Below are 14,373 nucleotides of genomic sequence, written 5' to 3'. Positions count from 1 at the left end.
GCAGAGTCCCAGTGCCTCTGGTCAAGTTACGCTGAATGTCCTGAGAGCAGCTTTAAGTAAATTAACTACATCCTGATTATCCTCAATAATCCTGTTGCGTTAATCCCACGCCTGCCCCCCCCACACACACACACACACACACACAGACAAAACCACACATGTTTACACAGACAAATCCAACCAGACGCACACATACAATCATCATGACCTAATTATTTCAACACACATCCATACCAATCATTTTGCACAAAAACAATGTCACATAGATATTATGGTTTTGCATCACCTTTATTAAAATGATGTCCCATGGACAATCTGTGGCTAAAATGGAAATCCAGATTAAAAAAACATATCAGTATTAAAGGCTACATCTTTGATAGGTCAATCAGAGGTGTTTAATACTTTTATTGATCCTGTAACTCATAGACTCATAACTTGTAGATCATTTGTCCCTATACGGAAATTGGAATCCCAAACCCTCTAGAACCACCAGAGAATACCACACCTTGCTTAACTCAGCCTCAGCTCCTTTAAAGCCACCCAAAACCACCATGTCAATAATAAAGTGCATCAAATAAGATGATAGATACAGTCAGGATCCATAGTGTAACACAGTAGGATGTTACCTGCTGGGACACCAGACAGCAGAGCGGAAAGGTTTTACAGTAGACCATTATGTGACACTATGGAATGTGAAGTGTCCATGTAGCACTATGAGACTAGTATATTGATAGTGTTAACTGTGGCGTACGGCACACAATAGACTACAGCAGACCTGACTACTGTAGAGCGCACGAGCGGAATGGAGACAAGACACGAGTAAAGTTGTGCTGGTTGAACCAGTCTGGTTCCTTATAATATCCTGGCAATGTTGTCTCCTTTGAATACGTTACATATGCGTGTGTACATTTGAGTGTATGTGTGCGGCATAGATTCGATTAGCGTTGTGACGTGAGATCCAGCTCAGAGTTTCTGTGCCCGTGTGTGATCGTGTGAGGTGTATGTGTTAGACATGGCTGTTTGTGTGTTTGAACATTTCTAAGACGTGTTGGCTTGCAACCCCTACAGTTCTGTCCCCTATAGTGTGTGTGTGTGTGTGTGTGTGCCCTCTCCCTGGGTGAGGATGGACAGCAGCAGCTGTAACTCACAGAACAAATGGGGTCAACGGATGCCAAAACCGTCCACTCTGACTGGAATGCCAGGTCAAAGATCACAAGCTGCAAAATAAAATCAGCAATTCAGGAGCTCTACCACCAATAACTCTATTTCTAAACTCCTGTGGCGTTGTAGTGTGACTGACAAAACACGCCTTCTTTATAAACCCCGAATAAACACACACATTAAACAGTAATTCTGTGTAACCGAACAAAAAAGGTTAAAGGGTATTATTCCCACTGCAGACCTTTGCCTTATGATTTTTGTCGTTGTTGTGTTAAGATTGACTCGGTAATGATAGCAACACTTGGCGTCTCCCATCTGCAGAGCCAGCCCTAGGGATTCGGGGTCCCTAAACAAAAATAGTGTAGCCCCAATCGCAGGGCCCTAAACCAATCTATAGTTTGTTTATTGGGTCGGACCGGCTATGCCCCATCTGAAATGCACAGCTTTTTAAAACACCCGCAAGCAGACACAAAACGCTAACTAAACATACAGATGACCGAGGAGATGGACCAAAGCAAAAACAAAACGATAAAAAGCGAAATCCACACGACAATTAAAAAATGTTTAAAAAGGCAACCTATGGTTAGAAGGGAAGCGCTCATGCAGCATGTCCCATCTCACCCCTCTGTAGTAAGACCCCCTTAGTAACCATCCCAAGCAGAGAGAGAGAGGATCAATGTGCTAGGTGAAGGCCCGAATCCCTAAGTCATCCACTACACCAGAACCCTAAGCACAGGTGAAACTGTCCAAGCTCCCAGCATTTAGCCATGTGCTAACACATGTTCCACTAGTGCACGGGCACAGGTCGGAAACCTTTAGTTTGGGATGGGGCCAGGGAGTGTGCGAGGCTGGGTGTGTGTACTGATGAGTGGTATTGGAATCAGGAGGGCGAGTGGACAGGCTCTACACGTTGGGCATGCGGATCCTAAAAAGGCCTTGCTTGAGCTGCAGACGGAACAGACGACAGTTGGCGATGCGCAGGGCCGAGCAGGCCGTCTTGCAGAGGTCAGAGGTCAACATGGGCTTGGTGCGGTGCCAGGTCCCTGAGCTGCGACGGAACTCCCGTACGTAGTCGTAGCTCGTGCCTGCATGTGGACGACAGGAGACGCGCTCACACACACGCACGCATCTAAAGCAAGCAACTACAGCTCAGAAACACACACGCTCGTTTTCGCGGCCTGAAAATTCAGTTCTGTTCAGAATCCTGTTTCCCCCCGCCTAAACCCAAAAACCATTCCCTAACATCTAAACCTGACCCCTTAAAGTACACAGATCGGACCCTAACCCCCCTAGAAACTGCAGTTCAACTTGGGAGAAAAATGCCCATTAATCCCAATACCTTCAAATGTTCCTTGTTCTATTCTTGAGTGGACTTGAGAGGAATGGTTAAAAGCTAGGCTATACACAGACACACAGACACACACACACACACAGTGTAATGCCTCACCAGTGTCCAGGTCCCCCACCACATAAATGCTGGCTCCGATGGCCACGGCTCCGTACACAAAGGAGGAGCTGGTTTGGACACACAGGTTCTGGTCGTCCAGATACAGCCACCTAACACACACACAAACCAACAAACGATGAAGCCTATTGAAGGTATGCTCCTGGGCTTCTGTGTGTTGGGTGTATGAAGTCCTCCTCCTCCAGACCTTCTCATCTCGTCATGGTAGAACTCGGACTTGCAGGTGGTCATCTGGCTGTTCTCAGGGTTTTCCGAGTCCTTGCTCCGCACGCCCCCGAACACGTACAGCTCCTGGCCCACGCCGCACGCCACGGAGCCGAACCTAGCCAGGCGGGGGCAGAGCAGAGGGGGCAGAGGTCATCGAGAGTAGACAGAACTGAAGCCTATTCTGGCTCTGTCCCATCCTGACCCAGGGCTGGTCACAGAGCAAGATCAGAGAAACACACACACACACACACCCTACTGCCTTCATCTACCCCACACACACACACACACACACACCCTACTGCCTTCATCTACCCCCTCCCCCCCCACACACACACCCTACTGCCTTCATCTCCCACACACACACACACCCTATGACTTGATCTACCACACACGCACCCTTTGGCTAATTAAGTCATTGTCTGTCACGAGGACATTCTGAAATGGCAAACAGGAAGGGAAAATGAAAACGAACCAGCAGACAAGTTCTGAGAAGGCTTTGTCACACTACTTCAAATAAACTGACTCGTGTTTTTCCTCACTACCCCATAGCTTAATCTGACACGACCATGCTAAACTGTGCATCTACGCTGAGGTAGGCAAAAGCTTACGCAGCTCATATAAACAAGCGCACCGGCCCCTGTCTGGCCACCGTCTGGGGTCACTGAGCACCAGCCCTCTCCCCCTCCCCCAGTACCTCCTCTCCTTCAGGGGGCTCAGCCCGGTCCACTGCTGGGTCTTTGGGTCGTAGCACTCCACTGAGTCGTACAGCTTCCCGTACGAGCCGCCACCCATGGCATAGATCTTCTTATTCATGGAGGCATAGCAGCCAATCTAGGGGGGAGGGAGGGAGAAGTGGAAGAGGTGGGTAGAGAGAGATAGGCAGAGAGACAATGGGGGTAGAGTTCAAGAGAGGGAGACTGGGGGACACACTTTTTCTTACTTACATTTGTGTGTGTGTGTGTCCTACCTTTCGGACCATGGTCATGCTGGTCTGGGTGGTCCAGGTTTTGAAGTGGGGGTCAAACACCTCCATGGTCAGCAGCTCGGTCTCCTCGTTCTCACCTCCCAAAACAAACACCAGGCCGTCCATCTCCACTATGCCAAAGTTCTGACGAGCCTGGACACACACACACGCACACACACACACACACACATAGTTTGTAGTTCTGTCTCAGGATCTAGGATCTTCAATTGGGTACTGGCTGTCATGAATAACTAGCAGAACTGTGAAATACTGACCTCCCGTGGTCATTCTCAGAATTGTCATCCTGATCGGAACAGGTCACAACATGGCCGCTGAAATACTATCCTTCATATACATGAAGGCAGCCAATCAGATTGACGTTATAAGTGTGAGCTCAACTGTTGCCGGGCTGCCCCCCCCCCCCCCCATGTGTGTTGAGAGTGGTGGTTGGTAGGAAGTTATTGGTGAGGTGCACACCTGTTTCATTGGGGGGATGGCAGTCCAAGTGTTGGACTCTGGGTCGTATCTCTCCCCACTGTTTAGCGGCGTCTTGTTCTCATCCATGCCACCAATCACAAACAGGTAGCCATCTGATTGGACAAGAGGGACAGGAAGTTAAGCGCTTGGTTGGTTACAAGGGATGAATGGGGATGTATTAAAACAAATGGGTTTGACCAAATAAGGCGAAAAGAGGAAAGAGTCCTCAACGTGGCCTGTGACGGTTTTACTGGGTCGTGACCCCAGGCTAACCTGCAGTCACCGCCCCGTGACCCGTCCGAGCGACGCTCATGGGCTCCAGGTCGATCCAGAGCTGCTTGTTGAGATCGTAGAGGGGGCACATGCAGCGTGTCGCAGCCGACGGCTTCCTGGTTCTGCACAGGAAGGAAGTGGCAAGCAGGGGGTGAGGCATGTGGTCTGCTCATCACTCACTCAGCGAGGACATCCTCAAAGTCCTGAGCTACATTACCGGTTCCCTCTCTCTCTGCCTCTGCTCCCTCTCACCCATAACATCCTCAAAACACATATGCACCGAATTCAAAGTATGTTTTGCCTCAAGTCAACCTAATCTCATTCTCTTACGTGTTGTGCCTATGACATCCTAATATATTCACTGTGTAAACTCTGACATCCTGCTCCAGGGCCCGCCCATAACTCACTTCCTGTCTTCCCCGCCCACGGTGACGATGCACTCGGAGTAGCCGCGGGGTTTGAAGGCAGCCAGCATCTCCTCTCCCTGCAGGGGGGCGCCCCCTAGAGGGGCCTGGCAGTACTCCCTCACCACCTCCCTCATCAGGGGCTCCCCCAGGGCCTGCTCCCTCAGGTAGGGCACGTCCAGACCCTGGACCCACACTGCTGACATCACTTCCTTCATGTGCACCTGGGGGGAGGAGATAAGGGTTACTGGGTGGGCATACTAAATGGTACTAGGGTTCGTAACAGGGCTTGAAATTGCATGTGGAAATTGCATTTGTTTCCCATGTGCTCCCCAAATTGTATGTGTGCAACCTCTAAATATATTTGGCAGCATTTGTGCGAGTGCAAATAATCGTTATGGTGCGACCTGTTTTAATATATTTACAAAACACTCGCAAATTCGCCTACTGCACAGTAGGCCTATGCGCCTGCTATGAGCTTAAACAATGACCGGTCTACCATTCTATCCAACGTTACATAACCAATGAAACTTCATCTTTACATTCTTAATAGGGGTGGGACTCTTTTGGTACCTCACGATTACATTTGAATCCATTCTTGGGGTCACGATTCGATTCAAAATCTATTCACGAAAAAATTAAAATAAAACAAACAAAAAAATCGATGTGAATCACTACAAGACTGAATCACGATTCGAATGTGAATCAATTTGTTCCCCCACCCCTAGTTCTTAACTTTAATGCAGATTTTAGATTCAATTAGGCATCAATCACTCCTTGTCAGGGAGCTAATGTGCTCAAAACCTGAAGAGCTGAAACTGTGTTGGTGGGTGCTCCTAATTCTTTGCTGGTGCTCCTAACTTTTTTGGGGTAACAAGGATACCAAAATGGTGATCTCTGTAAATCAAGCCCAGCACAGCCCAATCCTAGCCCAACCCAACCCCAGAACTAGCCCCAGCCCCAGAACTAGCCCCAGCCCCAGCCCCAGAACTAGCCCCAGCCCCAGAACTAGCCCCAGCCCCAGCCCCAGAACTAGCCCCAGCCCCAGAACTAGCCCCAGCCCCAGCCCCAGAACTAGCCCCAGCCCCAGAACTAGCCCCAGCCCCAGCCCCAGAACTAGCCCCAGCCCCAGAACTAGCCCCAGCCCCAACCCCAGAACTAGCCCCAGCCCCAGCCCCAGAACTAGCCCCAGCCCCAGAACTAGCCCCAGCCCCAGCCCCAGAACTAGCCCCAGCCCCAGAACTAGCCCCAGCCCCAACCCCAGAACTAGCCCCAGCCCCAGCCCCAGAACTAGCCCCAGCCCCAACCCCAGAACTAGCCCCAGCCCCAGAACTAGCATCAGCCAGCCCCCCAGTCTCACCCTGCGGCCCTCCAGGTCATGACCCAGCCAGCGCACCGCTGCCTCCAGCACGTGCTTCTCGCTGCCCACATTGAGCTTCTCCATGGCCAGCAGCTCGCAAACACGATCCGGCGGCAGCTCCCGGTACTCGTCGCTGACAGCCACGTCTCGGAAGTGCGTCTGGAGGAAGTCGGTGGCGGAGTGGTAGACGTGGTGCAGGCAGTAGTGCAGGGAGAACAGGCGGATGCCAATACAGTTGTTGGCGCAGATGCAGCTCTCCAGGAACTGGCAGCACAGAGACTTGAGGTCCGTGAGCAGGAGGAGGTCCGCGGCCTGTACCATGTCCTGGATGGTGTCCTCACTCAGGCTGATCTGTGTGTGTGGTGGGTAAAGGATGAGAGAGAGAGACAGAGAGACAGAGACAGAGAGAGAGAGAGAGAGAGAGAGAGAGAGAGAGAGAGAGAGAGAGAGAGAGAGAGAGAGAGAGAAGGAAGTAAGGAAGGGGAAAGGGAGAGTGAGAGGTGAAAGAGACAAAAGGAGATTGGATGCATCCTGGTCAGGTCTCCCCCTCCACCTTTTACATCATGAGCTTCGACCAGAGGCCGGAGCGACTGCGTGCACATGCACTGAGGAAAATCAAAACCTCAATCTCCCACGAGTGAACACAGTGAGCTAAAGGCACCACATTGAGGTTTGTGTCCTTCAACAAGTCCACTAGTCAACTAGTCCACCAACTAGCAGCAAGCCCTTGCTAGCCTACCAGGCTAGCCATACTAGGATACACAGTCCTTCTAGTCTGGAGGGCTCACTGACCTCCCCAGTGAAGATGTACTCCAGGATCTGCTCCATGATGGGCACAGAGATGCCCTGCAGCTCGATGGTGTACATGGAGCCATCCTCCTTTGGGGGGTTGTAGTTCAGCTTCGTTCTGAAGGGGGAAATGGCTCAGGGTCAGATGGCTGAGCGGTTAGGGAATCGGGCTATTAATCAGAAGGTTGCCGGTTTGATTCCAAAATTACGTTGTGTCCTTGGGCAAGGCACTTCACCCTACTTGCCTCGGGGCTACTGTGTCCTTGTACTTACTGTAAGTGGCTCTGGATAAGAGCGTCTGCTAAATGACTACAAGTAAAATTTAAGCGTGATACATGAAGCGTGTCAAGACTGGGCACGTACGCTCTGGGTGTGCATGAGAGATACAGAACTGTAAGTGCATGCAAATTATTTTGACATTCAAAAAGGAGACACCCTATCTGGAGGCTAAACAGGCAAGTTCTACAGGGTCAGTGTAAGATTTGACATGGGTTTACCGTATATAGGGACTAGCTGCGGCCAGTATGTTCCTCTGGACTGGAATCCGTTCTCCGTCTAACACCAGCACCGAGTCTTGAAAACACTGCTCTTTACAGAGGGAGCGGAGGGCCCTGAGAAGTTTCTGGGAGTGCTGTGGGTCGGACACCACGGAGCCACCTGCAACGGCATCTGGATCGGGCATTGTGGATCTGGCTATCTAGCACAAAGGCAAAAAGAAACAGACCGAACGTAAACACACCGTTTTTGCTGACTTGACGTGATCATTGACTTCAAGCAGTGTACTGTTATGCTAGCTAGCGAGCAAGCTAACATTAGCTATAGCAAAGTGACACAATTATATATGGCATAGACTTAAATTACATCTAGGCCATGACAGTATATATTATGTACAGCTCAAAATCTAACAAAGTTGTCTGTTGAGAGACCAGCGATAGCTACATTACCTGTGCGTCCAGAACAACGATAGGGGTGTGCCCGGCGTTCCTACTTCGTGATTACATTAGCTACTCCTTTCAAGCTGGGACGAGAACTGTGTTAGGAACGCGTGAATCCTGACTGTTGTTGTGGCATGTAACCAGTGGGGACTGATCAGAACACAATGCTGCAATACGATAGTGATTTAGTAAAAACGCTTAGGTTGACATCAACTGAAGACAAGATCGTATATATCACAAAGAAAGTGTAGCTGCTATATGCATAAAGAAGGATGTTACACTGTGAAATTTATATTGAAAGTATCTAAGGAAAGCCGTAAGGGTGGATATACTCAGCCAGAAATGGAACGGAGCCTTGTTTACAGTATGATGAACACGCCCCTCATCTCAGCGAGTGTACGTCACTCTGCTGCGACTAAAGCCATCGAACTGAGTTTATCGCCTAATGGTTGTAAATTAGGCTGTGTAGCCTATCTTCTTTTTTGTATTGCATAAAGGCAGAAATACAATCAATTACAGAGTATACAAACACTTATTTTTATCACAACCATGAAAACCAAACAGCACATTCTCCCATAACAATACAAAATCAGCAAGAATATGGTCTACCACAAATCTGCAAGTATCTTATAGTACTATATACTATAAGTAGTAGTAGTAATATAGTATATTTCTTTACACTTGAGCAGCAGTACCAAAACAAATGTGAGACAGTTTCTGGATGCTCACCACAGAAGCTACAGTTGGAATCCATGTCCTTTTTATATTTCTTTAAATAATGATTAGCAGGGTAAAATCTATGGATCATGTTGTAAGACACCTCTTTGATCTCGTTAACTAATAGGTATTTGAGGTATTTATTTATTTATAAAAGCCTAACCTTACACCAATACAAGTTATAAACAAACATATTCCAGTAGGTATGAACATATGGTATTGAAACGTTCTTTTGAAATAGGACATAGGCGATGTATTCACCTTCAACAAAGGGGAGTCAGAAGTTCTGGGTGGAGCCATATGGTGGTTCCTGAAACGAGATAATTTCCTTTGTAAATGTCAACCCATGTTACTAACATAAACATGTTAGCGTTTAGTGGCGCTATTGATTGATTTAGTGGCGCCATTGATTACAAATGTTGCCATTTAAAAACAAAACTATGAGGGCGTTTGGGTTTTACTTGGGGGGAAAAAACATTTCATTGTGGGCTACAAGGGTGGTTAGTCGGGCTATGTTCTTTAATTAGCCACACGATGTCGCCAAATGCATAAAGATGCTGTTCCGCTACGCCAATGATAAAGGACATTGTGTGCTGGCCTGCTCACTCACCGTTCAGGGTGCGTGCATCTCTTTTTGAGTATTGAACTTGAATTCCCGAATAGCCTAGTATTGTCCTTGAAGTAACGCTGTAGTAACAATGTAGGTTACAGAAAGGGGAATCAAATCCCTATAGGTAGGCTAGGCCTAGGCTACATCGTAGCATGGTATAGAACAATTCTGGACCATATGCACACGCAGACAGACTCTCGGAGAATACAGAGGATAAAAGACCTTATAAGACCACAGAGGTCGTCTCTTGGTTCTCCCTGATGTTGGTTTATTTCTTAATGAATCATCGTCTCTGAAGAGCGCGAGATGGAAAAAAGAACCAACGCAGAAAAAAACGTCTGAGTTTATACACAGAAACGTCCAAACTGTGTAATGTAACCACGCTCCAGCTGTGTGCACTTGTAAAGTTGTTATAATCCTCCTTCCTCTTATAAACAGGAAAATACATAGTATAAAGCATCATGCACGCATCCACAAATAATAGTTTACCTTCCCCTACTGCCAAGTTGGATGCCCTTTTATGGTATTGTGGGGACAAGGCCTTCTCACATCTGTTGATAAAGCGGTTAAAACCAATACAGCAGTCATTTGATTTATTCAAGTTGTCTTGCATCCAGAACAAGATGCACTATCTTTACATACAAATAATTATTCAGTAGCCTATGTGTGTTTTATACCAATGTGCTAATTATAGGCTAACATAGGCCTATAGTCATCCCATTTAACAGTTGGCCAAATGTATCGTAAAAACAACTTAGGCTAATTAAAACGTATCTTAATACAGGTTCAATATATATTTTATGTTAAACGTTACATTTAAAAAAAGGGGGTTTGACAGAAGTTTAAAAGAAATGGTTTCAGTTATTTCCTTAAATGCGCTTTATTTTCATTTCCACTAACCCACAGCAACTCTCAGAAAGAACCCCGACTATGTTTGCTTGTTCTCTCCATGTGAGCAACTCTCAGCGTCAAGGGTGGACGTGATATTTCAAACAGCAGATCAGTGCGTTTATGTATTGGGTGCCCGGAAATTTTTCCAAATAAACACAGCTTGATTCAACTTGGGTGGGCAGACTTATCAACAGACTAATTCTATAAACAGATGAGGGAATAACCGAGCGCTCCATTGGCTGGCAAGACGGGGACACGCGGGAGGAGAGTCGGAGCTTCGCAATGAAATTTTAATTAATGTGGGTGGGCTGAGAACACAACGAGTGTTTATGATGAACAATTTATTTTCCAGTGCAAAGTCAACATAAAACAGCAAAACGTACAACAATTATTTAACCATTTTTTGGACTCATGAGTCTGGGACGCAGCGGGAGACGGTCACTCCATGAGCAGCTCTTTCCCTGCAGGCTGAAGTTCCTTCAGAGAAAGTGGAGCTTTCCAGCGTGATGACTCTGTACCACAGCCGGTTGCCGCAGCTCGGTGTGCCCCCGTCGGCACAGATCCTCTCCAACCCCTCGCTGATTTACTTGTACGGAGGTGATAGCGGGGGGCTTCTTCCAGCTTTGAGCTTTGTTCCGTCTCGACAGGAGCTTCCACAAAAACCACCGTACAGCTACATTGCCCTCATCGCTATGGCCATCAAGAGCGCACCGGACAAGCGCGCCACTCTGAGTGGCATTTATCAGTTCATCATGGATCGTTTCCCGTTCTACCACGACAACAAGCAGGGGTGGCAGAACTCGATCCGCCACAACCTCTCTCTAAACGACTGTTTCATAAAAGTACCGAGAGAGAGGGGCCGACCGGGTAAAGGCAGCTACTGGACGTTGGACACCAAGTGTCTGGATATGTTCGAGAACGGCAACTATAGACGGAGGAAGAGAAAGTTAAAAGGCCCGGAGGCTGAGTGCAAACCATGTCACAAGAGGAACAGGGCCAAAGGACCGGATCAATCAGACCCTCCAGGACCTAAACCCCGTGTGGATTCTCAGGTGAGGACAGGGGCCCCCGGCGGAGAGAGAACAGTGATGGACACAGAGCGGGAGCAGCGGGAGAACGACCACAATCAACAACGGGGGGCAGATTTCAAGCATGTCCTCGGTGAGTTTAACAACGTTGGTGCATATCAAATCGCCACTGTACAGGGAAAGAACACAACAGTTCACGATAAGATTACTAGGTTGGTTGGACCAACTCGGGAAATGAATGGGATTCAGTGGTCAGATGCCCAACCTAGTCCATATAGCGCACCTGGCCAGGAACAACCTTGCTTGGACAAAAAACATATTTTAGGATCCTCTTCATTCCGCTTGTGTGGAACAGACGACAGCCGCAAATTAGCGTTCAACGAAAGGGAAAACGGTGGTCCTCCAGTCCTATCCAGTTGCCCAGGAAATATTAATTCATTTGTTGGAGACAGGATCAATGGGATTATTCCGGTGAGCCCCAGCAGAGCTACAGACAAATCAAATTGTTTTAGTATCGATAGTATTTTATCCAAAAAAGCAGACGTGACTCACAGATGCGTTCCAGGTGAGACTACCGAAACACGCGCGGAGCCTCAAAACCACGCGTACAGTTCGTCCACACGCGCGCATCAACTTTACCAAATGGGATTTCCGCTCTGCTCTTACCTGTCACTCACGTGCCCAGAGAAGGTGATATATTTCAAATGATGAAAACGACGATGTCAGGAAAATAACCCTACCTGCATGCATAGGTTTATTCGTTTGTGCTAGACAATACATTTTGATGTTTTTCAGTTTTCCTGAGAGTCTATACATATGGTCGATGTGTTTTGCCTATGATAATAGCCTACTCGTTATGAAAATGGTATAAATGTTAATATTATAATTATTAATAGTGAGAACGAGACTACAACAACTGTGACAACGATTATTATTATTATAGTTCATTTTACTATAGATGGCATAATAATGTTATGATAAGCATATTCACAGTAATACAATGCACATGAATAATACATGTGACTGTTGCAATTATTATTGCAATTATTTTTGTTATCATTATAATTGTTGTTACCATTACAATTCATGTGTTATTATAAGGTCATGGTTTAATGTGTGACGATTCCAGTGTTCTGAGACAGAAAGGTCCTAGAGATCAGAGATCACATGGACCTCGGATGTTGCTTTTACCAAATGTAAATGTTTATGAACACCAGGGATTGTTACACATCTGCCTGATCTCATTCTGTTTCCTGGAACTTTTGTTTCTGTTGTAAAATGTGGCTTTTCAGAATTTAAATCCTGAAGTGACCAGAATGTTTCAAATGATTTTGTAGGTGAAAATGTATATGTGTCTAGTGCATATGTGCAAAAATAAAGGCATGACAGCGTAAAGAATGTTTAGAAATACAAGGGGCCTTCAAAGTTGTCTCCACAAGGCATCATGTTTTTTTAGTGACAAAGTTTGGTTGTCAATGACACCTGCTTGAAATCATAGCACTTCCCAACCAGTGAACAACACCCACGTTTAATTCTAGAGCACCACTTTCTAGATCCTCAGAAACACTCACACCACAGTCCTTCAGAGTGCACATCAGGAATGCTTGCAGAAATAAATAAACGTCCCCACATTTGAGGCTGGTAACTCACAATCACAAGCATTTCCTGTGTATAGGATTCTTCTGGTCAGATGTGTAAATAAAACGTCATGCTGAAAAAGTCTGAAGGCTGAGAAAGAGAGAGAGAGAGAGTAAAAGCACAACACAAATATAGAATAAAAAGAAAGAAAAAAAGAAAGAGAAGTCAGTATATTTAGATATTACTATTTCAAGTAGGCCTAAGACATTGAAACTATACCAATAAATTATATAAATCCATCAAATCTTCATAAAGAGCCACTGTATTCTCCTATTGTGTGATATCCAGGTAAACCCTTTGGCACAATTATAATTGACTAAATATGGGCAATGCATTGTTATCCAGTGGCCAAAAATCTGTATGGGACTATATGACCCAAGTTCACTTTACCGCAGCTTTGCTCTTCCTGAGCATGTCTATGAGGAAGGACGTTAGAAAAGAAGGGTTGACCTCTCACCTGGAAGTGGTGAGTTGTAAATAATCTACAGGAAGCACTCAGACGAGAGGAAAAATTTCCATTCTTACTCGCAGTGGCCAACCAGCTGTCTTCAACAGTAGACACATAGTTAGTGTACTAACTATTAACAAACATTTATCCTATAACTCTAACTTCAACTTTGTTTTTCACTTGAGTTGTATTTGATAGCTTGTTGATAATTGAAGCATCTGTAGACCATCTACAGTATAGGGCCACCCACGGTGTAATGCTGAAGCAATCATTGCAGGCTAAGTCAAGTGACAGATATGGGACGCCCTTGTTCAAGTGTGGGGCGTTAGCACTCTGGGTTCAGGGCGTGTCCGGGTTCAGGCTTGATGCCGGCCTCCACACATCCACCCCTTGACGAATGAGCTCAGTGTCTCGATGAGAGGGAGAAGAACAGCGCTGATCCCGCCACTTGTCATCAATCCCATCTCATGTGTAATCAGCTCTGCATTTGTCTCTGGATCCTGCCAGTTCAAACCATCGCCTTCGAAAAAGGGGTTTTAATCTACATGTTTATTATGTTTTTTCACTCTCTACATAAACCGATCGTTGTCCAAATACACACTCATCGCAGAGGGAGGGCAGGGCTGGGATGAAGATTGATGGGATCCCTGCTAGCTACATTAGCAGCTAATCAAGTTAGGTTTCCTGGCAGCCAGTTCTATACATCGTTATCCGCCTCAGATACACAGTTTAGCATGGTGTTGACCTGCTGCTTAGAGTCAGCACACACACACACACACGCATAAACACTTGAAATGACAGACAAATAAACAACGCTCGGTTTGAGATGCCATTTATGTTTTTCCCTAGCCAGAAAAACAAGGCAGTTATCTCCAAACCATGAGCATAACCATGGACAGAAACATATTCCAGCTAAGGAAAATACACAGAAAGGTTACGACAATAAAACACTTGACAATCTGCTGCAGATGTGACCACACAGTAAAGACATGATTACATGAGAGGA

At 46.6% G+C, this 14,373-nt stretch overlaps 2 protein-coding genes across 3 annotated transcripts; one reads left to right on the top strand and one right to left on the bottom strand.

Annotated features, from left to right (window-relative positions):
• Nucleotides 1–269: 269 nt before the first annotated feature.
• Nucleotides 270–8,689, bottom strand: gan (gigaxonin). Of its 2 annotated transcripts, none has more exons than XM_047034265.1 (12): nt 8,045–8,689; nt 7,598–7,797; nt 7,104–7,218; nt 6,312–6,662; nt 4,955–5,175; nt 4,548–4,669; nt 4,275–4,387; nt 3,801–3,950; nt 3,528–3,664; nt 2,814–2,948; nt 2,609–2,718; nt 270–2,246 (listed from the first exon to the last, which is right to left on the bottom strand). In XM_047034265.1, the coding sequence occupies exons 2-12, from the start codon at nt 7,780–7,782 to the stop codon at nt 2,065–2,067; spliced, it is 1,821 nt and encodes a 606-aa protein (XP_046890221.1). In that variant the 5' UTR covers nt 7,783–7,797; nt 8,045–8,689; the 3' UTR covers nt 270–2,064. The 2 variants fall into 2 exon arrangements, with proteins under 2 accessions (XP_046890221.1, XP_046890222.1); XM_047034266.1 differs by having other exon boundaries at nt 7,598–7,793.
• A 1,794-nt stretch (nt 8,690–10,483) lies between these two features.
• Nucleotides 10,484–12,767, top strand: foxl1 (forkhead box L1). The gene has a single exon (XM_047033962.1). The coding sequence runs from the start codon at nt 10,760–10,762 to the stop codon at nt 11,987–11,989; it is 1,230 nt and encodes a 409-aa protein (XP_046889918.1). The 5' UTR covers nt 10,484–10,759; the 3' UTR covers nt 11,990–12,767.
• The last annotated feature ends 1,606 nt before the right edge of the window (nt 12,768–14,373 follow it).

Source organism: Hypomesus transpacificus, chromosome 14 (assembly GCF_021917145.1).
Source record: "Hypomesus transpacificus isolate Combined female chromosome 14, fHypTra1, whole genome shotgun sequence".
NCBI lineage: Eukaryota > Metazoa > Chordata > Actinopteri > Osmeriformes > Osmeridae > Hypomesus > Hypomesus transpacificus.
Note: the sequence above shows the minus strand (reverse complement) of the source record. Positions and strands in the feature narration are given on the sequence as shown.